This window comes from Pinus tabuliformis, chromosome 3_2 (assembly GCF_031772625.1).
Source record: "Pinus tabuliformis cultivar Carrire ecotype Pingquan chromosome 3_2, CPIR1, whole genome shotgun sequence".
Classification (NCBI taxonomy): Eukaryota; Viridiplantae; Streptophyta; class Pinopsida; order Pinales; family Pinaceae; genus Pinus; species Pinus tabuliformis.
The window spans coordinates 216,493,282-216,521,079 of NC_142302.1; the positions used below are offsets into that span (position 1 = coordinate 216,493,282).

Sequence of the window (27,798 nt, forward strand, 5' to 3'; positions counted from 1 at the left end):
TCTATAAAATAATCGGCATGCAACCTGTAATTTTTTCTCCATAGCAAAATTTGGCCCATTACAACCGAAGTGTTGTAAAACTTCACTCTAATACCAGTCTATAACACCTCGCAACCACCCACTAGGTTGCATTATGACCTTTGCACCTGTAGACTCCAAAATCGATTTAATTTTGGCTCACAATTAACTCTAACTCCCATGAATAGAAATGCCCAATAGGTCTAAATATCAACCAAAGTACTAATTATCCACTCTCTCATACATGCCTAATGAATACTACCATGCCATGCACACATATACATAACCAAAAAAGCATGATACATGTATATATATTCATTAATCATAAACAACATGTATAAATACATGAATTAAACACAACGGAAAACATAGAAACATCATAAGAAACACATATTTTTACAATCAATAACTAATTAGTTACAAACCTTAGACATTCCTCCCAACCATAACCACACTACTTTAGTACATTAAATAATGGGTCACCCCCAAGTTGGCGCTATGACTCTAACAAGGTAAAAGGATTCTTAAATCCATCTAAGGTCCACAAATCACACCAACAAGGTAAGAAGAGAAGGTACCAAACATCGAAAACACTCCAATCTATAAACTCTCATCCCCCATCAACCTACACAACCCAATGCAGTGCACCTCCTTCTCTACCCCTGCAATCCCTTAAGTTGCACCACTACCCTTCCAAGGCTCCATTATAGGCCACCCAGAGAGTCTCAGAACTTTGTAGCTCCAAGAGTTCCAACTACCCTTAGAAGTCTCCAAGTACCCTCTAGGCCTCACACGATGGAAACCGTCCCTACACTTCTCCTTGAGGGCTTTAGCCTAACCCAAGGAGAAGTGCGCACCCAGATCCACCTAGGATCAATAAGGTAACATAGTAACATCCATCTCCAACTCTCCCTAGAGTAAGTCCCCTAGTCACATTGGTCGGGCTTCCATCATAAAAATGGAAGGAATGATTGGGAATTACATTAAATTTCCCCATTTTATGTGCATGTGTCCTTTTTGACAAGTGGCTCTTCAAGAATCCCCTTTTTCCACTTCCAAATGAAAACATGTACACTTTTTATTTTAGGCTCATTATAATAATGGCTTAGTCCCCTAGGCTTAAGCCCCTCATCACTTAGCACTTAGCCTCTCTTTCCCGCTCATGGAGTCCTAGCTCCACGCCTCTATTGTCTAACTCGGTGTGCAAAAGTTGTGTATTTTTATTAATGTCAATATGATTATATATATACATAGCTAGGTTCATTGACCTTTTAGCACATATGCTCACTATCTTAAAATCACACAGGCACTCCAGCCTCAAAACATATATAATTAAGCACACTAGCTCAAAACAAATAAATACATATGGGTAGGTAGGCCCAACACATCCTAGCTCACCAACCTAGTAAGGATATGTACAAATACATAGGGGGGCACACTAGGGGTGTTACAAATGAGCCTATGTCAATGTCTCCATTCTTGGATATATCATAAATATGAGAGACTATATTGTAATGTAAATACATCAAAAGGTCTATTATGATTTCATAACAAATCATAAATTAGAAATGTGTCAAAATACCATCTACCAAGATAAAAAAAATAATTAATTGAAGCACCTAGTAATTCAATATACCTTTTCATGGTTCTCCTTGTCAAAGTCTGTTAAAAAAGTTGTAATCGAATGCTATCATCTACCAAGGAGTTAAATTAACACAATAGGTGATATGTCTTGACATGAGTGAAAGGATATCTAGGCTTTCCATCAAACTTGGGTATCTCTAATTGAATGTAAGTATGGCCATCAATGTGGGTTGATGCTTAATGGGGTCGTTCATTAATCTAGATAGATATGGTAAATTCAAGGTTGCCAAGAAAGGCAATTGAGTATTAGTGAAATAATTATGGTTGGCGACTGATGAACATTTTGGTCCAAATGAATTCATTGTTCCCCCATATCACTGCCCCTAGTGACATTGCTGCCTCTAGCGATAATGGAAGCACTAGTTGTTGGGCTAGACACAGTATTAAAGTTCCAATCAAAAGGTAAACTAGCATTAGTTATAATCAGACTACCTATGGGAATGCCAAAAATAGACGGAAACCTACTTCCTGCATTAAAACCAAGGTTTTGTCCCCTATTAAAAACAAATCTAGAGGTAGGCATGTGTTATTTCAGAGTCGGCATACTAAAGATAGGTAAGCTAGTGGAAGGAAGAGATGTAACTGACAATATTCCCCAAATAGGAACACCTGATGTCTAAATCATAGAAGTAGTTATCCCACTTACTAGTGGAATCAATGTGGCCATAGTGGCTCCTCTTGACACATAAAGGGAAATGAGAATAGGTCCTCCTATACTGGATGATCCACTAATGCCATAAATTAAGAGAGAACTATTCAAAAAGGGAAAAGGAGCACCAAAATGAGGTCCACTCGACTAAACAAGTAAAGGGTCTAAAGGCCTTATCAAAGGAGGGTTGAAATTAGATGGGCAATGTTCATTGATAACTTTGATCTCCACATGTTGAACTTCCTCTAAATATAATGAATAAGGCTCAACTATGACTATGTTTGTGTCATCTTGTGTGGACAACCATCATTTTTTGATGCTTAACAATTTCTCTATTTATGGAGGAAAACCTCGTTGTCTACGTAGCAATGAGGAAACTGATAGACCAAAGTGAAAGACATGTTTTAATGAAAATAACGACACTTTAAGGTCAACTAAACACAATTTCACATAGAGAACACTTTAGCAAATCTATATGCTCCAACAAACAAGCAATTAATAGTCAAAGGGGCCTTTTGGAAATCTATCTAGGATGTAAGGGCTCAAGACCGATTAGCGAAGGTGTGAGAGATAGTTGTAATAACCTTCACTTGTCAATCACCTAAAGTGAAAGTACCCTCATGAAGATAGGCATCTTCTAGGGGAGCTGAAATAAATATTATGCGTCTACATCAAGAACCATAAGCACTTCACACTTGCAGTCACCTATGTGATGCCCTAGGAGAAGCTATTAAATTTACCACTTCACGGTTGATGTCAGAGGGGTACAACATGAATCAATACTATGTATATGGGCAAGGAATACCGGAATAAGTCCTCAGCTCGAAGATCTAGAGAAGTAGTGTCACCTCGATGACTTGCCACTTCAATCCAAAACCCATGTACACACAATAGCCCCACCAAACAAGCGAAGAGGGGATGCGTGCTCCATTTGTTTAGCTTGATCGTAGTGTTTAACACATGTTCGATTTTATTTCTTGGCAATTGTTCCTTGCTACTAATGAATTTCTCTCTCTTTAGTCAATTCCCAATTCAGTTATGTAGCCCTAGAGAGTTTACTCTCCAATTCTACATCAATGTCTAGAACTTAGGTGAATGTGTGTTTGCTATAAGGAAAGCAAGTCTATCTCTTTTTTAATTAGAATTATTTTTTATGTCTAATATTTACTTAAAAGTGTGGAATGGACTTTGGTGATGTTCTTGACTTGTTCAATTCAAAGAATTAAGGTATTCAAAATTCAAATGCAAGAGAATGCAATTTTTCTTTTCTTTTGATGAACTCTATATATGGAAGGGAGCAAGAAGTCTCTTTTTCAAAACTTTGAAACAACCATCTAACAGTGACTCTCAAACGAAACTACCAAAACAAATCCCTTCAAAAAATTTCATATCTCAATCAAACCAATTCCAACAATGAAATTTTCCATAAAAAACACAAATGCCTGAGTAATGATATGACATGCAATTACTTTCAACTCACTTTCGTTTCAAATGAACCAAAGGGTGCAACATACAATGTGACTTAAAAGATGAAGCGCATTTTGTTTTGAGAAAAAGAAATGCAAATCTCTAAAATGATTAAAATTGTAATGCAATTCTCTTTAATCATCCTACAATTCAAGTAAGTTAAAGAATGCAGCACCTGAGATGCACATGTTGGTTAGAGATGACCACTAACCTTTCATAGCCAAAAGACATGCAATCCAATAGGAAGAAAGCTGAGAAAATCCTAACTTTCCACCTATTAGACTTGGCTACGACTTTCTAGATAGCAACAAGCGACCAAATAAGAAAAGTATTTGACCATGCCTTGTATGAAGACAACTCATAACTGGATGCAACTGTCTTCAGGAACAATTGCAAGCGAACGAGGAAATGAGAGAAAAGGAGCCAAAGTTCAAATAACTACCCAAATATGAATGAAACTAACTTGCAGGTAATCAAGAATTAAATCCACACATCGGAGTCTATAAAATATTTCTAGGATGAAAAGGAGCAAGGAAAAAATTCGAAAAAACCTAGGAAAGAAATCTAAGTTTGTCCCCAGTCGATTTTCCAATTCTGTTTCATGAGACTCGGTTATGGATAAGAAACTTCCCTCACTATACATGTGTTCAATGACAGACAGGGGGGTAGAAAACATACTTATTTCTCCTTGGGCTAATCATACAAATTCATAAGTAAATGAAAGATGGAAGCAAAAACATACCTTAATCCTAAAGGTTATCCAATGTAGCTATCCAACGTATCCAATGAGATTTGCTAGATCCAACTCCAAAAATGCTGCTTCACTGAACTACCTGCATAATCATCAAACAAGCATAAGCTTCCTAATTATTTCATAAGATAATAAATGAAATCTTTCATAAATCTAGGCTTAATATACTAACTTAAGCTTAGTTACATTAAGAAAATCACATTCAAGAGACAAGACAGATCTATGAACACAAAGATTTTAGGGGGGGTGGCGAATTATAGATCTATATTTGTATAAAATGAAAATTACAACCATGATGATTACCTTGAGCTATAATGTTATACTCCTAATTCCAAGACCCAAAGTAATTCTCCTTAGCCACAAGTTCATCTCTGTTGAACAAGCATAATAATGAAATTATATCATGGTAAAATAACCAAGTTAACTCTCACCTAAGCCCTGATCACACTAGTGATGATGCCCAACACTCAACATTGAACAATTACGGGAAACTGTAGACCATGGACTCTTTACTCTAGTAGCATAAGGATGTTTCAATCTTGACTCTTAAGTTAACTTCTTCCACTAGCTTTGGCTCCTCCTTATATATTCTTGAGGAGCTAAGAATAGAATTTCATAAGAGGTGAGTTGGATGAATACAAGTTATGCAAAAGTTCCATGCACAATTATGAGCTTTTGCCAACCTATTGCCCGTTGATCTCTTTGTAACTTTCCATTTTTCGAAGGTTTAAGGGGTGGCCACAAGTTTTATATAAGAAACCCATAAACACCCACATTTGTTCTATGATGACCCACATTTTTGGCTCCTCCTTATAGATTCTTTAGGAGCTAAAAATAAACTTCATAATATGTGAGTTGGACTAATACAAGTCATGCAAAAATTCCATGACAATTATGAGCTTTTGCCAACCTGTTGCTCGTTGATCTCTTTGTAACTTTCCATTTTTCGAAGGTCTAAGGGGTGGTCATGAGTTTTATAAGAACCCTGTAACCACCCACATTTATAATATGAGGACCCACAATAAACCACCCCTTTACTAGGAAGAAGCTCACCCAAGGTTTTTATGAGCAATTTTCCTTCATTTGAAATGCATTTAAGCCTCATAACATCTCATAGCAGCTTTACTTGGCCTATGGTGACAAGTACAAGTATAAAAATGTTGTGAAAAGCATCACACAGCAAATACATAGGGATTTCTAACAACTAATTGCATGATAGTTTTGATGCATTTATAACATACTTTTAAAAGAAGAACCAAAAACTCAACATCCTAGTGAGATCTTTTAATCCATATATTTTTGTACTGTTCGAGGTCAAAATTGAATTACATCAGCTACATGATGGTTAGTGACCTTAAAAAACATATATAAGCCAATCCCTGCCTTTAAATAGATAATTCTTCATCGAGTTGTCTTTAGTGCGACTTTTTGGAAGTTGTTTCGGTGGGTTTTCCAGTGTAATTTCTCTAAAATCTCATAGGAATTTATCGAAATCACAAGTTTGATGGGTAACCCATGCACAATCTAAGTGTCTTAGGGTTTTTTAAGGGCGTTGAATCCATATATACAGTCAAAAAACCAGTTTAAATAACACAAATCAAGAATTCACCTCAAATTTTCCCACTAGATTCTGGCACCGTAAAGTCGAAAAAGTCGCATTAAAAACAATTCCATTCTTCATGTATATGGTTCAGTCTGAAAAAAAATCCCACCGCACTTCTATTCACCCAAAGTGGGCCCCACAAAAAATCCAATTTTCATATTGCACAAGGTCAGAGTTCGATTATGTCAACTCCTTGATGGCCAACGATCAAAATATGATCCAATTCTTGCATTCAAATATATCATTTGGCCAATTTGCATAATTTAACTTAAAATGGACTTGCAAATAATGTTTTTTTCTTGACGATGAATCTTTTTAAACAATATTACATCACATGCACAAAACTTTAATTATCACATTTTTAAATTTGTATAAAACTATTCTATTTGAAAAAGTGCAAGTAACCTTAAAATGGAAAAATCAAATGCAAGATGAATATAATTCAATAAAAAGAAGTGAATCTTGGGAAGTTGTAGATTTGTCAAATGGCAAGAATGCTACATCTTGCAAAGGGTCTCTGAAACCAAGTATAATGTAGATGGTTGTGTCGACAAACACAAAGTAAAGTTAGTGGCTAAATCCTTCACAAATAGAGAAAATAATTTTAAATAAACTTTACATGGGTAGCTAAGATGAATATAATCACATTTGAAAAGACGAATCCGCAAGCATTGTGATAAAAATATGTTATGTGCTAAAAGTGATATTGTATGAGCATACTTTGTGGTTTTTGTCTCACAAAATGTTCTTTTTCATATGCATTTTTTACATGTTTATTGTATATAAAAATAAACAAATGGTGATGATTAATGTTTACTGAAACCAATGTGATCTATCAAACCCTGAGAAAGTAAGAAGTTAATTGAGACTTTTTAATATTTCATTTCTATGATCAAAGAGAAGGGAAAGAAGCATACCTAGATCACTATAATTTTGTTGACTAAACAAGTCAAGAATGTTGGTAGTGTGGCAGATGTTTTGGAAATGATACTAGATGTGAGTAAGAGTCAGGCAATCCAAGAAAAAGTGTTTTTCATCATCAATCGTTTTAGTATTGCACAATTGACAAATTCTTTATCCCCAAGGTGTTTTGGGAATAGACCAATACCTAGTTTCACTTTGAAACTCATGGGAGTCAGTTCTTATCTTTTCAATGTTCATTTTCTTCTTAACACTGGTCAATACAAAGAGATAATTTTGGTTAGCGAGAGTGGGGTTGATCACATCCTTGTAATACCTTAGATTCCTTTTCCCCTCCGGCTCTTTATCATCCCACAATTTGTCCTTAAATTTGGAAGTGATATTATTTTTATTTTCAAATATGATTTTCTTCTTTATCCCCAAATAATCGAGCCAAGACTGAGCATCCTTGTGCCAACCTCATTTGAGTTGGAATTAGAAGCAATTTTATGGAACCTCTTATTTTCCATGTTGTAAAGCTTCTTCTTATACATCAGATAGCGAAACATAGCCATGGTTTCAATGGGGGAAAGACTAGCTTCAGTCAAGAGGATAGGATAGGGAGTATTACTTTTAATCTTGAGGTTGTAGGTTATAAATTTCTTTTGGATCAGCTCAATCTTCCTCCACAAATATCTAGATATACTGCAAGCCCAAACCTCACACCCATATAAAATAACAGGGGTGATGAGAGTCTCAAAGAGGAACTTTTTTCTACTCCAAACCCAAAGATTGGTCGTCTTGCAATTATTTTCAAACTCATAATAAGATTTAAAGCCTCCAATAATCATTTTCTCAAATGCTATAACTCTAGTTGAGTTGATGATGAATGTAAATACCTAAATATTTGTATGAAGAAAAGTTCTCCACGTAATTGTTATCATAGATGAAATTGTCATGGTTGATTTTTTTAGATATAATTATCATGACTTGAGTCTTGTCGGTATTAACAGTAATACTAGTGTTGGAGCAGTGATAATGGAGGATTTTAAGTTGTTTGTCGAGATCCTCATGGCTTCTAGCTAGAAGTACAATAGCATCAACATAAAGGAGAAGAGTAATGAACATACCAGTGAGCTTTGGGCCAACACATCCCATAGCTTTCAAATACGCTTCTAGCCTATCAATGTAAATGTCAAAAAGGGTAGGGGATAGGGGACATCTTTGCTAACGTAAATATTGCATTTAATTTCTTTAGAGAAACTCTCGATGGTCTTAAGCTTGGTGACAACATTCTCGTATAGTCAAATCACAACAACCCTCAACTGAAGAGGAACCATTATCTCTTCAAGTATATTTCATAACTTATCTTGAGGAACTGTGTCAAACTATTTTTTAAAGTCAACAAAACAACATAGGAGATCTGTTTTATTGTTGCAACATTCCTCGACAATGATCCTAAGAGTGACAAGATGGTCAACAGTGGAGTGATGTCTTCTAAAACCAACTTGCCCTTTAGCTCTTTTACCATGTGTTAGCACTTGAAATTTCACCTCAGGCTGAAAAAGGCAAACCTCAAAGCTACATCAAACCATTCAGCCTCGTAGCTAGCCCTACGGGGCAGGAGAAGGCTCTCTCAGGTCAATCTCGGTAGATTTCAATAGGATGAGATGACCAACAAGGTAACACTGATATTAGGCTAGTAAACTGATTTAAAAGGTTGATTTGGGGTTTTTGGGGTTTTTGGTGCAAATTGAGGAATTTGGGGGATCTCAGTGATGGGAAGCATTTGATAGGGTATTTTAAGGATAGGGGAAGGTGTATGAACATCAGGAAACAAGTTTTGCCGGTGATTTGACCATCCAAGAGAAATTGCCTTCAAAACCCTAGGAGAAGGAAATGACCTTACTTAGGCACAACTGAAGCATGAATAAGGTGTAAAATGACTCATTTGACACTGACATGATAATGACAACCCTCTGAATGATGATAGGCTCAGCTGAATGATGACATGGACTGACATTTGGGAAAACCCTAGACCTAATGCCTAGTGACCAAATTTTGCTTGAAGACTCACTGAAATGACAAAATTTGACCTTGACACTTCAAAATCACTTTGTAAGAGCACATTTGATCACTGGAGGAAGGCTGGAAAGACTGACACTAACACCATGGTTTTCAAGCCACACACTAATCTTCTTTTCCAAAATGAGTACATAAAGTTTGGCTAAGATGTGGCTAATCATAATGGTCTTATAATTAGAGGGAACGCTTTTATCCCCACTTTTAAAGATAGGCACAATTAGGCTTTGTGTCCAAGGCTTAGAGAAGTCGTGTTTTACAACTAAGTTGAGAAGCTTGTGGATATGAGGGATACGGATAGACTTTCCCATTTTTTAAATCTTAGCTAGGTAGCCTTCAATATCCTTGACCTTCCCATTAGCGAGTTTCTTAATCTCAAACTCCACATCTTCCAAAGATAAAATATCCTTCTCTACAGGGGTGTTTAAGATGCTTCCCATGGTGTCTGGAAAGTCATAAAGATTCTTAAGATAAATATCTCAGTTCTCCAGGGGGATCAAATTATTTTCTTTTGATTTACAAAAAAATATATTCCTTCAAAACTTTCTAGGCTCGGCTTTAGAAAGGTGGAGAAGACACTCCTGCCTCTTATTAATATAGGACCTTTTCTTCCTTTTGATAAGAGTTTTGTACACACTTATTTTTTCAATCTTTGTAATTTCATTAGGAGGATCTTTAATCACTTTCTGGCAATTTTATAATCATTGTTATACAAAGGGTTTGAAGTTCTATTATTATTTTTATACGACACTTCGATAGAGAATTTTTTAAAGGTAGTGGAAAGGGTTGTAGTAAAATTGTGTTATATGACATCAATGTTATCATTATATGTTAAGAAACCAAAATCCCTCTTTAAATCCTGCAAGAAGAGATCCATATTACGTTTTTCAAATGAATGTGCCTTTGACTCTCACAATTCTTTTGCATGTGGTTGGTGTGCATGCCAATATTTAGGATTAGGATAAGGGTTTGTGGTCAGAATTGGGCTCGTGATCATTTAAGATGTCCAAATTTACCATACAGTTCAGAAAAATGGTGTCTGATATCACATGATCCACAACACTACTGCCTAGCCCATGAATACAGGTCATTTGGCTAGAGGTAGGCCACTTATTAATTCCATTACAAATAATTAGGTCTTGGGAACCACAAAACTTGATAAGTTTGGTACCAAATAGGTTCTCGTTCGTGTCTTCGAAATTTCTTTTGAATCTATTTTCTAAGTGCCAATCTTCATCTAGCCATAGGGGGTTACAGTTAAATTTATTGCTTAAAAGAGTAGCTTGATTAGTAGCGGTTCTAGCAGTGAAGTCCCCAAGCAAAAGGATATTACCATCACTCCTTATAAGATTGTGGATATCCTGTTCTAAGGTGTTTAAGGGGAAATTCTTATCTAGGTTGTTTTTCTTATAGGAGGTAGAGTTGATAGAAGCAACAAACTGCAAGAAAAATCTTATTGATGTTAGAATCAAAGATTTCAATCTACATGTATTAATTGAGGGAGTTGATTTTATAAAGTCGAATGTGTTGCAAAATCAGAAAGGCAGTAAATTTGTTTTCGATCATGATACTTACTTGTGATGTTTCTTATTATTATGATTCTTTATATCTTCTTTCTTTAGTTCATCAAGCAATTACTAAAAGCAACAACACATAAATCAATATACACAAGATGTAGGCACATGCCAGGGCAAAACCCCCCTCGAGGGGAAAACCTAGTCAATATAATTCTTCCTTTCAATAGTATTCTTTGAGACTCTTCACCCTAGACCTTGACTAGACCTTCCCTCCACACTAAGTCAGCCTCCCAGAATTTTGACCTCTTTCCAGCAACTTCGACTAGGGCAACAACTCACGGCAACTGGAAGCTTCTGGCAATAGCAAAACTTAGGAGACTTTGTTCTCCCAATCCAGAACACGAAACATAGAGAGGCACCAAAATTTCAATTTTTCCTTTCTCCTTAGACTTCCTCAAATTCACATTCACTTTGGCTTCCCGACATCAGAATTCGCACATTTTCCTAGCTACAAGAGAACTTCGCACTTTTGCCCAGCGACGAGAATTCGAACTTGATGAGAAAGTGATGCTCCAAATGAATTCGATGTGCTTCCTTTTATAGGCTTCTTGTGGAGTCGAATAGGGTCCTTAGGCCAACTTGACATTCCCTTAGGCCGACATGGTGTGGAGGTTACATAATTCATATTTGATTCAATACTTAACCTTTTTACATGATTCAAAAGCCCAAGAAGGGTCTCTTTAAATGTATAATAACTTTATAGACTCAGAATAAATCCTAAAAGTCCTCAATGGGGACTTTGACCTAAAACATGGTGACCCAAGTATGAAATTCATGCTTTAATAAGTCATAATAATAATAATAATAATGATGCAGGAGCATCCAACACCCTTAATCAAAGGGAGGAATCCAAAGCAGAGCGAAGAGGAAGACGTGGACCAGGGGAGCAAAACAAGAAAAAATCTGTTTTAAAACAGAGTTAAAGATGGAATGGATAAGTCTCTCGAAGACTTGATTTAAATGTAATCTGCGATGTGTTATATGTATGTATGCGTATGAGAGTTTTAAGGGCTTTTGTTAGAGGATTGATCGGATCCTTCCGTGATCCGATCCAACACTTCTTATATATACGAACCTACGTGTTGAGGAGGGGAGATAGAGGAGTAGATAGACAAGATGTAGTCGAGAGGAGAACTGTTGCTAAGGCTGAAATGCCTTAGAATTGTAACCGTGTTGTGTTAATATAATATATGTGTGTTTGTGGGTTTCCACGTGCCTATATAGTTCAGTTATGTTGTATATACATGTGAATCGTTTAAATCCGTTTATAAGTGTGTTCAAATGTTGTAGGTTGATCAACCATCGATCACGAGAAGGATCGATGGTGATCCAATAAATATTATTATATGTGAAATCGTGGTGTGAACACAGGTGGGCAGAGGAACTGGCTTGAAAGCGTAGATTTAATCAAAATGGCGAGATCAGGCCAAGGAAGAACAATGAAGGGATGAAGTGTTGATGCACAGGATGCGTTGGATCTTTGTAATCAACGGATAGGATCAAGTCTACGGGAACAAAGTTATTGCATCGGCAGAAATCGTTTCCAAAGGGCTGGGTCTCAGACTTCAAGGAGTGCCGATGGGCGATCACCAATATATCGCATTGGTGAAGAGGCTATGAAACGATGATGCGATAGTGGATTGCGATTGAATGACAACCGTCGGATCAGATCCAGGATCGACGGTTGCGATCAACTCGCTAATCGCAAATTGGAAGGTCATAGAGTAGGGAAGAGTGATGGTCGATATGCCGATGAGCGATATGGCGATATCGCCAATATGCGTCGATCGATGATCGAGAGGTTCGGAGTGCGGACCCTTCGACAAATTGTGAAATCGGGCTAATAATGTTTCAAGTCTGTGTATGTGTTCAGGGCAGAATTTCTATGGTTTCCCAGGTATCCCCGTGTTCCGATAGTTAAATGGGTTACAAGGTCTAAGGCTCGAACGCCCATGTGTGGTGCTCCCAATAGAAATCAAAGCCCCAATAAAGTTGTATGGTGCCAGTCCCATGTAAGTCCACGGTTTAAAGGCTGAAGGACTAAAGAAACGCTTCCGATAAGGGTTTGTGGGCCATAACCCACAGGCCTCAGGATCGATTCTTTTTAGGGAAAGGGATTTTAGTTAAACCCCCAATTTTTCTTCCCATCAAGTGGTATCAGAGTAGAAGAATATTCTGCGTGCAATATTAAAGAAGGATTATAGAGAGATAGAAGAAGGAGTAGGAGGTACAATTGTTTAAGCTGGAGAGTTATGGTCTTACTGTCGCACAAAAAATGGCAGCAGAGGGTGAGATGACTTGTAGCAAACCTAGAGCAAGGAGTGCTCAATTGGTTCCAGAGGAAAGAACCAGAAGGATGCCAAAAGACCGAGTGAGGAGGGCTTGGTGAGGTATCGTGTAGCAGAGGAAGACTGTTACTGCAGAGATTGGTTGCAACTCACAGAAGATCATAAAGGCAATTCCATAGAGATGTGGGTAGAATTGCTAAGGACAAGGAGAAACATATGACCAGGAGGTCATAAATTTTTGTGCCTCGGGAGTCTGATGCAGGAGTGTCCAACACCCTTAGTCAAAGGGAGGAATCCAAAGTGGAGCGAAGAGAAAGACGTGGACCAGGAGAGAAAAACAAGAAAAAATTTGTTTTAAAACAGATTTAAAGATGGAATGGATAAGTCTCTCGAATACTTGATTTAAATGTAATTTGCCATGTGTTATATGCATGTATGCGTATGAGAGTTTTAAGGGCTTTTGTTAGAGGATTGGTCGGATCCTTCCGTGATCCGATCCAACACTTCTTATATATATATAAACCTGCGTGTTGAGGAGGGGAGATAGAGCAGTAGATAGACAAGATGTAGTCGAGAGGAGAACTGTTGCTAAGGCTAAAATGCCTTAGAATTGTAATCGTACTGTGTTAATATAATATATGTGTGTTTGTGGGTTTCCGTGTGCCTATATATTTCAGTTATGTTGTATATACTCGTGAATGGTTTAAATCCATTTATTAATGTGTTCAAATGTTGCAGGTTGATCAACCATCGATCATGAGAAGGATCGATGGCGATCCAATAAATATTATTATATGTGAAATCGTGGTGCGAACGTAGGTGGGCAGAGGAACTGGCTTTAAAGCGTAGATTGCAACAAAGCGGCGAGATCAGGCCAAGGAAGAACAGTGAAGGGATGAAGTGTTGATGCACAGGATCCGTTGGATCTTTGTGATCAATGGATAGGATCAAGTCTGCGGGAACAGAGTTATCGCATCGGCAGAAATCGTTTCCAAAGGGTCAGGCCTCAGACTTCAAGGAGTGCTGATGGGCGATCACCGATATATCGCATCAGTGAAGAAGCATTGAAACAACGATGTGATAGTGGATTGCGGTTGAATGACAACTGGCGGATCAGATCCAGGATCGACGGTTGTGATCAAATCGCTAATCGCAAATCGGAAGGTCATAGAGCAGGGAAGAGTGACGGCCGATATGCCGATGAGAAATATGGCAATATCGCCGATACGCGTTGATCGGTGATCGGGAGGTTCGGAGTGCGGATGTGCCGACGAATTGTGAAATCGGGCTAATAATGTTTCAAGTCCGTGTATGTGTTCAGGGCAGAATTTCTATGGTTTCCCGAGTATTCTCGTGTTCTGATAGTTAAATGTATTACGGGGTTTAAGGCTCAAACGCCCATGTGTAATGCTCCCAATAGAAATAAAAGCCCCGATAAAGTTGTATGGTGCCGGTCCCATGTGAGTCCATGGTTTAAAGGCTAAAGGCCTAAAGAAATGCTTCTGATAAGGTTTTGTGGGCCATAACCCACAGGCCTTAGGATCGATTCTTTTTAGGGAAAGGGATTTTGGTTAAACACCCAGTTTCTCTTCCCATCAAATAATAATTCTTTTCTTTATTCTTTTGACAAGTACATTACATAATGACTCAAGTACATTATTGAAGACCGAACTTAGTTACATTTTCCAACACTCCCTCTTAACTAGGGAGGTATTCATAATGTACATATACAATGGAAGATATCAAACTATTTGAAACATGAAGAAATTTAGGCACCGCAATGCCATGGACTAGATTCCTGAACAGGGCAATCTATCCAAACAATCACTCAACAGTTTAGACACCGCAATTCCATGGACTAGATTCCTGACCAAGGAAATCTATCCAGGTGGGAATAAGATGGACTCAAACTTTTAGCCCCTTTAGGTACCCCCAGGCTTACTTGCTAACCATCAACCCAAAATTCCAGGTGTGTATCCAAACCAGAGCTCTTTGATTTACACCACCTTCCCAACTTCTAGACATCAACACAATGTGCCGACCAAATGTCCTCCTAGGCAATGCTTTACTCACAAATCCTTAATACCCCTTGATCCGGCAGATCAAGAATGACCAATCTCTCCCAATCAAACTGATTAGTAACTAGCATGCTATTAAATCCTTCGAAAGATTTACCTGTACAAACACAACCCCAATCAATAATATACTTTCACATGTACATAATCAAATACAAACCTCTGTGGTCTCCTAGACAACTTGATGTTGCTTCTCAACTTTCCATAGTAGGACTATCAACCGAATATTTTGACAAAAGATTCCTCAATCATATGTTTTCCTTCCTACTTCTTATCAACAACATATCTTCTAAAATTCATTCTTTAGTAAATACCAAGCTATGCCCTCCCTCTCAACCAGGAAGCACCTCTTTATCCAGACCCCCTCTTAATCTTAGGGAGATCTCTTCTATTAATGCTTCCTATGGGAGATCAACTTCCTTTTTTCTTTCATTACAGAATCTTTCATCGCTTCCAACCATGTCCTCAGAGTTATCATCATCCACATAATACTTATCACAACAATGAGCATCTTCACCAAGTTGAAGATTGTGTACCTGCACAACTTAAATAGCAAGTGCAACCAAAACTATAGAAGCATGATGTTAGCCATATCAGAATCATGGAAGCATTTTATATTTATACATATCAGATACCCAAACTCAATTATAAACAAGAGACATATACTCTTCAACATCTTGCTAGGGACTTTGTTATACACCCTAGACTACTTCATAACAACATTCATTCCATCTAGGATCAATGTGTCTTCTAAAGGTATGACATACCGTACTGCAACATATAGCAAACCCTAGAATCAATTGACACAAATACAAATCTACAAAGTATTTAACAACCTTTCATATGTTAGACTTCTCACTAGGGATTCATACAAATCCTAAATTTCATACAAACAAATCAATCAAAGTCAATCACAACTTAGTCATTGACCAGCTTCCACTAGGGTTAGTTCTAACCCCTAGATTTTCAATGAACCATCAAACAGTCACTACCATGACCAACTACCACTAGGGTTAGTTTGCAAACCCTAGATTTCTGAGCAATCATTAGACTCAACCAAAAATTCAAATTTCAAGAATCTCTTCACAAATCTAAAAAATAGTCAACACTCATAAGAGATTTCTAATTCAACTAATGTTCAACTCCAAAACCTTAGAATTCCATTTTCACAAATTCAACAATCTTACACAGATCTAAAGTCATCATATTTCCAAGATTTTACTTTGACTAAGGTTTAACTCCAAAACCCTATAATTCCACAATCTCAACAATCATTAAATGCATAGATCTCATATTGTTACATTCCACACTAAACAATGTCACTACTAGGATTTAACTGCCAAACCCTAGACTTTCATCTTCCGACAATCATCTAAATAGATTTCAAATTGTTATATTACACATACTAGACAATTTTAACTTCACTAGGGTTTAACACAACACCCTAGATTTTCAGAGATCTTCATCTTAGAACCTCAGACAATGACTTTCATTAAATCCTAAGACTTATGACCATCAATGACTAGGTCGAAACACAAAACTAGGAATTCATAATCATTCATAAGCATATCATATGTCCAATAACATAAATACATCTTAGCTAAACCAAGCTAGGATTTCAACCAAAAGGACATATCTATATATGCCTAGATTTCATCATCATGCAAATATATCTCATATCATGTGTTAGTCAAACCCAACCCCAATCAATAATATACTTTCACATGTACATAATCAAATACAAACCTCTGTGGTCTCCTAGACAACTTGATGTTGCTTCTCAACTTTCGATAGTAGAACTATCAACCGAATATTTTGACAAAAGATTCCTCAATCATATGTTTTCCTTCCTACTTCTTATCCTACAACACATCTTCTGAAATTCATTCTTCAGTAAATACCAAGCTATGCCCTCCCTCTCAACCAGGAAGCACCTCTTTATCCAAACCCCCTCTTAATCTTAGGGAGATCTCTTCTATTAATGCTTCCTATTGGAGATCAACTTCCTTTTTTCTTTCATTAGAGAATCTTTCATGGCTTCCAACCATGTCCTCAGAGTTATCATCATCCACATAATACTTATCACAACAATGAGCATCTTCTCCAAGTTGAAGATTGTGTACCTGCACAACTTAAATAGCAAGTGCAACCAAAACTATAAAAGCATGATGTTAGCCATATCAGAATCATGGAAGCATTTTATATTTATACATATCAGATACCCAAACTCAATTATAAACAAGAAACATATACTCTTCAACATCTTGCTAGAGACTTTGTTATACACCCTAGACTACTTCATAACAACATTCATTCCATCTAGGATTTCAATGTGTCTTTTAAAGGTATGACATACCTTACTGCAACATATAGCAAACCCTAGAATCAATTGACACAAATACAAATCTACAAAGTATCTAACAACCTTTCATATGTTAGACTTCTCACTAGGGATTCATACAAATCCTAGATTTCATACAAACAAATCAATCAAAGTCAATCACAACTTAGTCATTGACTAGCTTCCACTAGGGTTAGTTCTAACCCCTAGATTTTCAATGAACCATCAAACAGTCACTACCATGACCAACTACCACTAAGGTTAGTTTGCAAACCCTAGATTTCTGAGCAATCATCAAACTCAACCAAAAATTCAAATTTCAAGAATCTCTTCACTAATCTCAAAAATAGTCAACACTCATAAGAGATTTCTAATTCAACTAATGTTCAACTCCAAAACCTTAGAATTCCATTTTCACAAATTCAACAATCTTACACAGATCTAAAGTCATCATATTTCCAAGATTTTACTTTGACCAAGGTTTAACTCCAAAACCCTATAATTCCACAATCTCAACAATCATTAAATGCATAGATCTCAGATTGTTACACTCCACACTAAACAATGTCACTACTAGGATTTAACCGCCAAACCCTAGACTTTCATCTTCCGACAATCATCTAAATAGATTTCAAATTGTTATATTACACATACTAGACAGTTTTAACTTCACTAAGGTTTAACACAACACCCTAGATTTTCAGAGATCTTCATCTTAGAACCTCAGACAATGACTTTCATTAAATCCTAAGACTTATGACCATCAATGACTAGGTCGACACACAAAACTAGGAATTCATAATCATTCATAAGCATATCATATGTCCAATAACATAAATACATCTTAGCTAAACCAAGCTAGGATTTCAACCAAAAGGACATATCTATATATGCCTAGATTTCATCATCATGCAAATATATCTCATATCATGTGTTAGTCAAACCCAACCCCAATCAATAATATACGTTCACATGTACATAATCAAATACAAACCTCTGTGGTCTCCTAGACAACTTGATGTTGCTTCTCAACTTTCCATAGTAGGACTATCAACTGAATATTTTGACAAAAGTTTCCTCAATCATATGTTTTCCTTCCTACTTCTTATCCAACAACATATCTTCTGAAATTCTTCAGTAAATACCAAGCTATGCCCTCCCTCTCAACCAGGAAGCACCTCTTTATCTAGACCCCCTTTTAATCTTAGGGAGATCTCTTCTATTAATGCTTCCTATGGGAGATCAACTTCCTTTTTTCTTTCATTACAGAATCTTTCATGGCTTTCAACCATGTCCTCAAAGTTATCATCATCCACATAATACTTATCACAACAATGAGCATCTTCACCAAGTTGAAGATTGTGTACCTGCACAACTTAAATAGCAAGTGCAACCAAAACTATAGAAGCATGATGTTAGCCATATCAGAATCATGGAAGCATTTTATATTTATACATATCAGATACCCAAACTCAATTATAGACAAGAGACATATACTCTTCAACATCTTGCTAGGGACTTTGTTATACACCCTAGACTACTTCATAACAACATTCATTCCATCTAGGATTTCAATGTGTCTTCTAAAGGTATGACATACCTTACTGCAACATATAGCAAACCCTAGAATCAATTGACACAAACACAAATCTACAAAGTATCTAACAACATTTCATATGTTAGACTTCTCACTAGGGATTCATACAAATCCTAGATTTCATACAAACAAATCAATCGAAGTCAATCACAACTTAGTCATTGACCAGCTTCCACTAGGGTTAGTTCTAACCCCTAGATTTTCAATGAACCATCAAATAGTGACTACCATGACCAACTACCACTAGGGTTAGTTTGCAAACCCTAGATTTCTGAGCAATCATCAGACTCAACCAAAAATTCAAATTTCAAGAATCTCTTCACAAATCTCAAAAATAGTCAACACTCATAAGAGATTTCTAATTCTTGGACATGTCAACTTTTTTCCTCGGTCCCTTCGATCTCTTCCCTTTATGATGAGCAACATAAGCATTTAATACTCCTTCAGGATTGGCAACCATTGAGATCCTTAATTCTTCTTGACTACAGGCGGCCCATAATTCTTCAAAGGTTGGAGCTACCTTACAACTATTGAGACCTACAGCGAATGCACCCCAAGAGGGTGGCAATCCTAATAGGGCAGTGATCACAAGTTCTTTGTCCGGAACAATCTCATCGATGGCCAAGAGATCATCCTTGAGTCTAGCTATCTTCACAAAGAAGGTTCCCACAATATCTTCTTTAGTTATCTTTGTAGTCCTCAGCTCATTCTTCAAACTTGCCACTTGACCAATGTTCTTAATGGTGAACAACTTTGACAAGGCTTCATACATTTCTTGAGCATGATCGATGTTAGCTATGAATGGGACGAGATTGTATTTTATCCCTTCTATCATCAAAGTCATAGCCAACAATTCTAAATCCCTGAATTTTGCTTTGTCAGCATCGCTAGCTTCTTCAGTAGGCTTCTTTACATTTCCTTTTACCAAATCCAGCACCTTGTTCTTCTCGAGGATTAGTTCAATCCTCTTCTTCCAGAATCTGAAGTTAGATGCTCCTTCAAGTTTTTTTTCACCCTTGATTGTTAGACATCTTCCTTGAATATAATAGACTCCTTCCCTGAGATAGTGCCTCTGAATGAATCTACATTTTTCTTCCTTTTTCACCAAAGCTCTGATACCATGTTGAAAAATAAAAAAGGCAATAAAGATTTTCTTGATCTTCATAATTACTTGTGATGTTTCTTATTATTACGATTCTTTATATCTTCTTTCTTTAGTTCATCAAGCAACTACCAAAAGCAACAACACATAAATCAATAGACACAAGATGTAGGCATATGCCAGGGCAAAACCCCCCTCGAGGGGAAAACCCGGTCAAGATAACTCTTCCTTTCAACAGTATTCTTTGAGACTCTTCACCCTAGACCTTGACCAGACCTTCCCTCCACACCAAGTCAGCCTCCCAGAATTTCGACCTCTTTCCAACAACATCAAAATTTAGGAGACTTCGTTCTCCCAATCCAGAAGGTAAAACACAAAGAGAGAGGCACTAAAATTTCGATTTTTTCTCTCCTTAAACTTCCCCAAATTTGCATTCACTTCAGCTTCCTAGCAACAGACTTCACACCTTTTTCCAACTACAAGAGAACTTCACACTTCTGCCCAACAACAAGAGAATTCGAACTTGATGAGAGAGTGATGCTCCAAATGAATTCAATGCGCTTCCTTTTATAGGCTTCTTGTGGAGTCGAATAGGGTCTTTAGGCCGACATGATGTGGATGTTACATAATTCACATTTGACTCAATACTTAACCTTTTTACATGATTCAAAAGCCCAAGAAGGGTCTCTTTAAATGTACAATAACTCTATAGACTCAGAATAAATCCTAGAAGTCCTCAATGGGGACTTTGACCTGAAACATGGTGACCCAAGCATGAAACTCTTGCTTTAATAAGTAACAATAATAATAATAATTTTCTTTATTATTTTAACAAGTACATTACATAATGACTCGGTACATTTTTGAAGACCGAACATAGTTACATTTTCCAACAGAATGTGAGAGGAAATATTATCTTTTATATAGCAAGCTATACCACCAAAACCTCTACAAGAGAATTTCCCGTTCCAAGTTGACTAGAGAATAAATCCATCCATGTGGGGATCCTAGATTCATCATGCTCCAAAGTTTCAATTAAGAAAGTAAGACCAATATCACTCAGGATCCAACTTAAATTCTTTACGCCATAGAAAACCATGGCAGTTCCAACATATATACTTGTATAGACATTATGTATAAGAATGAAAAGAGTTAATAGTTATCATCAATGTCTTTCGCTCAAATCTCCCAAGTGAGACACAAGTCTATGCCAACAGATTTTTTGAAGTTGCCATCAACAAATATAGAGAAACATCTCTTCATCTTCCTCATAAAATTCCCCGAAGGGGAAAAAATTATTATATATATAAACAATTCCCACTGTTCATGTTATTATCTATCCTCTAAAATAAGCATATAATGATTTAGATGGAGAGCTTTATTTTCTGTATATCCCCATATTATTTTACATCCAAACACTTGAATTAAGATATTCAGAATGTAGCACCCAGCCTAAAAAACTTCAATACACATGATAATGATAACCAGAAAATAATGGACACACAGTTACAGACATCTACTATAGCAGAAAGTGTAAAAACGTGAGTTGTGGTGTAATCAAAAGGCCAGAAAATAATGGACATACAGTTACAGACATATCTACTTGAGCAGAAAGTGTAGAAACGTGTGTTGTGGTGTAATCAAAAGGGCATCCATAGGCCTTTCTTCCTGAATAATATATTTGAAAGAAGAGTTCAAGATATAAAAGAGTGGGCATAAATATGATGAATCTTAATGTGATTTTCAAGGGTTATACATTAATTTGGTGTTTGAAAAAGGAATGCAATAACAAAGAATTGATATAAACATGATTAAGGAATCCAATAACAAGAAATTGATATGAACATGATTAAGAAATCCAATAACAAGAAATTGATATGAACATGATTAAGAAATCCAATAACAAGAAATTGATATAAACATGATTGTTCTTTTTTTGGGGACAAACCTATGAAACTAAATAACATTAAAATCTTATTCATCAATTTGATGTTTAGCTGATTCATAACTTTGAAAATAGATTATTAAATATACTTTTATATGCACAATATAAACATGTAAAAGAGGAGAATGAATATTACAGTAACTCTAAATTCTTATGTTTATAAATGTGCAGAGCTTATGTGAGTCCAGAAATGCAGGACTGTCTTACCAGCGAGGCACCACCTGTGAAAGATTCATCTAACGATATTCTCGATATCGTCCTGAAAGGAGAGAGATCTCATTCTGGCAAACGCCACTAATAGTCTTCGTGTATCTAAAATTTGTATTTTGGGCCAAATCACTTGCTAAACAAAATGATGGACAATTGGTGCATTCTATGCCATATTTGCTTGAATATGAAACAGGTAGGGAGACGAGTACAAATACCAGGGATATGAAACATTTAAGCTTCTGAAACAAAATAGCCAAGTTTTGCCACAAGGGGCCATCACTCATTAGTATGATAATAACCAACGAAATTCTAAATGCATGTCCTTGGGCTTATATCTGCGGTTATGTTGTTATATAATTACAAAAAATGTGATACAGTTTTAATGGGCTTAATGGTTATGAATATGTGTTTCTTCTTAAGAGGTTATAAGTTCAAATCCAGAAGGGATAGAAGGGATAGAGTATATATACCTTTGTGGATTTTAGCAGTCAAATTGCTACTCTCAAGTGCTTTGGGGAGTCTCTTGTCCCAAAAACAAAGACATCTCATATACCAATTTGATGTATGCCTTGACCATGACCTAAAAATTATTATTATTATCATCATCATCAAACATAGCTCCGCAAAAAATAATCAATAAATTAACATATTAATATTCTATATTCAAAATAGCTCAAATATAAGTGGCACATAACAACCCTTGATTGTCACCGAAACTTCCATATTATATGTCCCTGCGTCAACAGGCTAACCTACAGATCTCTGGGGTACTATAGCTCTTTCCACAATGTGAACAGAACAAAATTGTCCACATTTCATGATCTCAAATGCATTGTCTACTAATTCAATATGATTTTTTTCCAGATATTTTATCCCTGGCCCCTCAAAGGAAAATATCTCTAGACACAGGTGAGGGAAACTTCTAAGACACTATCTTTACAAATGCTACATCTTAATATTGACCTTCTCTAATCAACAGTCTATCAGGAAAACAACAGAGCAGTTAATTGCATCAGCTTTCACGTCAGCATACATCAAACATATTTGTGTACCCTGAAATATATATCGAACTGATTGACGTTTAAATGACGATGCAGCTTCAAACAAAAAATCTTAAGCAAGATACAACCTAATAAAGACGTATGCCTAGAGAGTGGTCTGTCTTCGAAGTTTGAATAAAACCCCTATAACCACCCCAAATGATAATGCTAAACCAGAGTTTTTGCACTCGTTGAAAAATTCGCTCCCCGTATATACAAACCCTTATTCATCCCAAATAATCTTCGAGTACTTGCTATATAAGTTATCCGGGCGCATGTTGCATACTGTATTCATTGCAAATGGTATGACGTAGTCCGAGAAGTGTCTTTAAATTTGCAAGAATAAGTTAGACAAAAACCAGTGTAAATGATGTTAGAAAAGCATGAGCTTATTCTGACGGTTTGGAAAAGGTAAAAGAATCTGGACTTCACTATTTGGGATTGACCCAATGGTTGAGTTAAGTAGGCTCTGAGAAAAGTTGAGACAAGGGGTCGCAGCACAGTGGCTTCACTGGTAAATGCTGTAGCGCTATCCATCTTCAGCTGAAGCTTGGGGTTAATTTTGAAGTCGGCAAAATATTAAAAACCATAAAATATTCAAATACATATATACAGATTCAGGTATATCAAGGGAGTGAAGGATAATCAATGTAGTAACAAAAGTCCCCTCCAATATTCCAAAAAATGTAAGTAGCCACAGCTGACTATAAGATTATTTACTTCGTTGTGGTACGAAGAGAACACAGGTTCACCATATTGCTGAAAATCTCACTGACAAAGGCTTCTGAAATGCTGCTAGATTTTTCTCTTCCAGAATCGTAGATAAAATATGAAGATTTCCATCGTCCTGTGACGTTTTTTTGTTGCAAAAGTAGTTGACTATTTTCATCCAGGCAAAATCACCCAGATCAAACCCAGTTTTAACCTTTACCTGGCCTAAAGCTTTGGTGGCATCAAACACATTGCCTTCCTTGCAGAGAGCTTTTATCAGAGTATTACATGTTTCCATTGAAGGGTTCATGCGTTCGCGCAACATCGCATCCAGAAATTTTTTGGCTTCCAAAGACATACCATTCTCAGTACAGAAAGCGTGTATCAGAATCTCATGAGTTTCAGAATTAGGAAGGCATCCTTCGAATAGCATCTGGGGGAACATTTTGGCAGCCTCATAAACCTTCCCTTCCTTGCACAGCCCCTTCAGTAATGCATTGTGAGTGACAATGTTTGGTTTATGGCCTTTTTGAGCCATCTGGTGAAAGAGTGAATTTGCCTCTCTAAAGTTTCCTGATTCACAAAAAGCATTAATCAATATATTGTATGAAATGACATCTGGCTCGCAGCCTTTTGCAGCCATCTCGTTCTTGACCTCTATCGCGTGGCGAAGGTTGCCATGCTTGCAAAGCCCGTACATCAACGTATTGTAGACCACCACATCTGGAACACAACCCTTTCTACCCATGTCATCAACTAATCCGATTACACGTTCCAACTTCCCTTGTTGACAGAAGCCTCTCATGAGAGTAGTGTAAGTAACAACATTGGGCCTACAGGTCGAGCCCCTCTTCTGCATTTCATCAAACAGTTTGCTTGCAGCATCCATTTGGCCATCTTCACATTTAGCCTTAATTAAGATGTTATAAGTACAGACATCAGGCCTGATCCCAAAATTCCCAATATCATCATACAACGCCCCAGCCATATCCAAACGGTTTGACCTAAAAAGAGCACTAAGTAGGGTATTAAAAGACCTGATGGACCATTGGCAGTTGAAATCCTCCATCTCGTAAAAAATCTTAAGAGCTTGTTGGGGTATGCGAGCCAGGCCATATATTTTGATAACATTAATGATAAAGCCTTCTGTACACTTACAGCTTTCTAATTTCATTTGCTCGAGAATTTCAGCCATTTCTGCAAAGAGCTTCCCACGACCTAATTTCTCAATAAGTTTGTCATAGAGAGGAAGAATGGGTCTGTAACCAGGTGCGGTGCAGGCTCTCTTGAATACTCTAAGAGCCCATTTTGGGTTTTTCTCTGCTTTAACCATTCTGAGAATGGTGTATGGGCTTATGCTACTCGACTTACCATTTTCACCACCATTGGCATTGCCATCGCTGCCGCTCTGTCTCCGTTTGGATGTGGTTGTGGTTTGCACATCTCCTTTCTGACCTGCCCATGCAATGGCTTTGGATTTGCCTCTGGCGCTGCTGCCGCTGACACTGACGCCGATTCTCTTTGGTTCTTTTCTCCAGGGTGTATGAGCAGGAGCTCTTACCCCTTTCAGAGACAATCTCATTTTTTTAACTGAACCAAATCACATTAATGGGTTCCCAAATTCTCTCGCAATCGAATGATCACAAGAAGTAGGATGCATATGCCATCACAATTTTGACCATTGACAATTTTTACGCCATGATGTAATGTGTTGTTCTGGCTGTTCCATCTTCAAAATTCAGTCCATCGTCGACTTTTTAAGAGCACGAGCCAGAGGGCTATGTCAAGCCAATCCAGGTCCAGGTGGCTATCAGTGTTTTTGGCTCTGTTATTGCCAGAAGCAGAGCTGTTTCCAGTAGCATGCCAAAACAGGGTCAGAACCATCCAGGTCAAGTCCGTTTCGCATGGTTCACAACTACGATAACGGACTCCGTACATATTATCCACAAATTTAGGTTAGATTTGTTTGGGCATGTTTATGCAAAAAAATTCGCATGGTTCACAACTACGATAGCGGACTCCGTACATATTATCCACAAAACTTAGGCGAGTCCTATTTCAGACCCCATTGAGACATAAATGCTTCTAACATGCAAGGGAAATAACAGTTTTCTCGCTGCTAAAACATCAAAGTCAATTTTGAAGGAAATATAAATGCAAAGAAACTGCTATACTCCCAGCATGTCAGACTGCATTTATGTTTCAATGGGGTCTGAAATAGGACTCGCCCAAAACTTAGGTTAGATTTTTTTGGGCATGTTTATGCAAAAAAAATTCGTTGAAATTTTGGAAAGGCAAGGAACAAAACTTTGATCGAAACACTTTTATATTTCAGGGTGAATCTATTTCTATTTTCAAAATTTAGATGGGAACACGTTTAAATTTAAGTAGAGGATAATTTAATTTCATGTTTTTGGAAAAATCTCGCTGAAATATTTGGAAATTTAAGTTACACTTATTAAATTATAGAATTTTATATGCTTTGGAGTCTTTGAGGGTGTTGAATTATTTTTACTTTCAAAATCCAATCTAGATTAGAATACTCCTAAATCAAGATTTTCCAAATAAAAAACATTTCGAAAAAATTACCATTTAAATAAAATTGTCACCTAGTAGAGCCTTTCATTTTAACCAACAAAATTTTGACAATCGACTTAGTTTCGTCGTTTCAGAATCTAGTTAAATTTTTTAAATCAAATCAAACATTAAGCATTCTCATTTTGGATCTGTTTCACATGTAAAAAGCTTCAAGTGTCATTTTCCATATTTTGTAAATTCAAATATTATTGTTTTTCTAATACCGAATCAGATTGTCCCTAGATGCGGGTGACATCACTGACCACGCCACATGCATCCATGGCATAAGAATATATGAGCCTCAATCTACACCATCTACAACGATCACTTGAAACTCCAACTAACGACCTTGTTAGGTATTCAAGATTGACGTCAAGGTGGCCACCCTGTGGCCTCAATGCAGTAACTCCTCTAGCACACATGGCGGGCCTATCAATCAACTACATGATTATAAAATTTGGTGAGGAAGGCTTTGGAAGATGTTTGATCTCCTTCTGCAAGGAGAGCTTTGCCTTGTTCTGAAGCCAAGTCTTTGTTGCTTTCAAGTTCATTCTCAATTCATTTTTTGTTACGATGGTTCATGAGTGCAATCACCCCCGTCGTGGAGGCCATGGTAGGAGCAAGCCCCCGCTACTACCTTGGCATGGATTCAACACTAAATGCTTTGAACTCAACATCCCGTGATGGCACTGATGACAGGTTGTTGCGCTCCACTTTATGGATGACAATGTGTGGGCTCTGCAAAATGTCTTGGGTCACCACCTCAAGAATTATGAAGAGAACATGCTGGTGATGGAAGCCTGCATCCTCGACCTTGACCACTTCAGCATTGAACTCAAGGTGACACTTTGAGACATGGATGGCTTTTTAGGCATTCTCATACACCCATCATCAGCATTAGCTTCACCATCGACGTTGCCAAGACCAGTTGTTGACATCCCATCCCAATCAACACTTCATGCTCCTCATCGACACCTCTTGAAGTTGATCCTCCATCCTTTTTGACACCTCCTACCAAGCGTCCAAGATTCAACATTGCCACCACACCCATGAACGCCCCCAGCCTGGAAATGATGACTATTATGGCTAATCCATGTGGATATTGGTGGCCACTTGCCTATTCCACCTAGACCTCCAGTTGGTTTCATCTGTTTCCTTGTTTATTGCAACATTTACTATTTTTAGCAGTTTTCGAGTCCTTAACTTCCAGAGCGGTTTTGA

General features: G+C 37.1%; 1 protein-coding gene across 1 annotated transcript; it reads right to left on the reverse strand.

Annotated features, from left to right (window-relative positions):
• Positions 1–22,964: 22,964 nt before the first annotated feature.
• LOC149180509 (uncharacterized) lies at positions 22,965–26,057 on the reverse strand. The gene has a single exon (XM_089416146.1). It carries the CDS (start codon positions 25,580–25,582, stop codon positions 24,038–24,040), a length of 1,545 nt encoding a protein of 514 aa, XP_089272272.1. The 5' UTR covers positions 25,583–26,057; the 3' UTR covers positions 22,965–24,037.
• Positions 26,058–27,798: the final 1,741 nt, after the last annotated feature.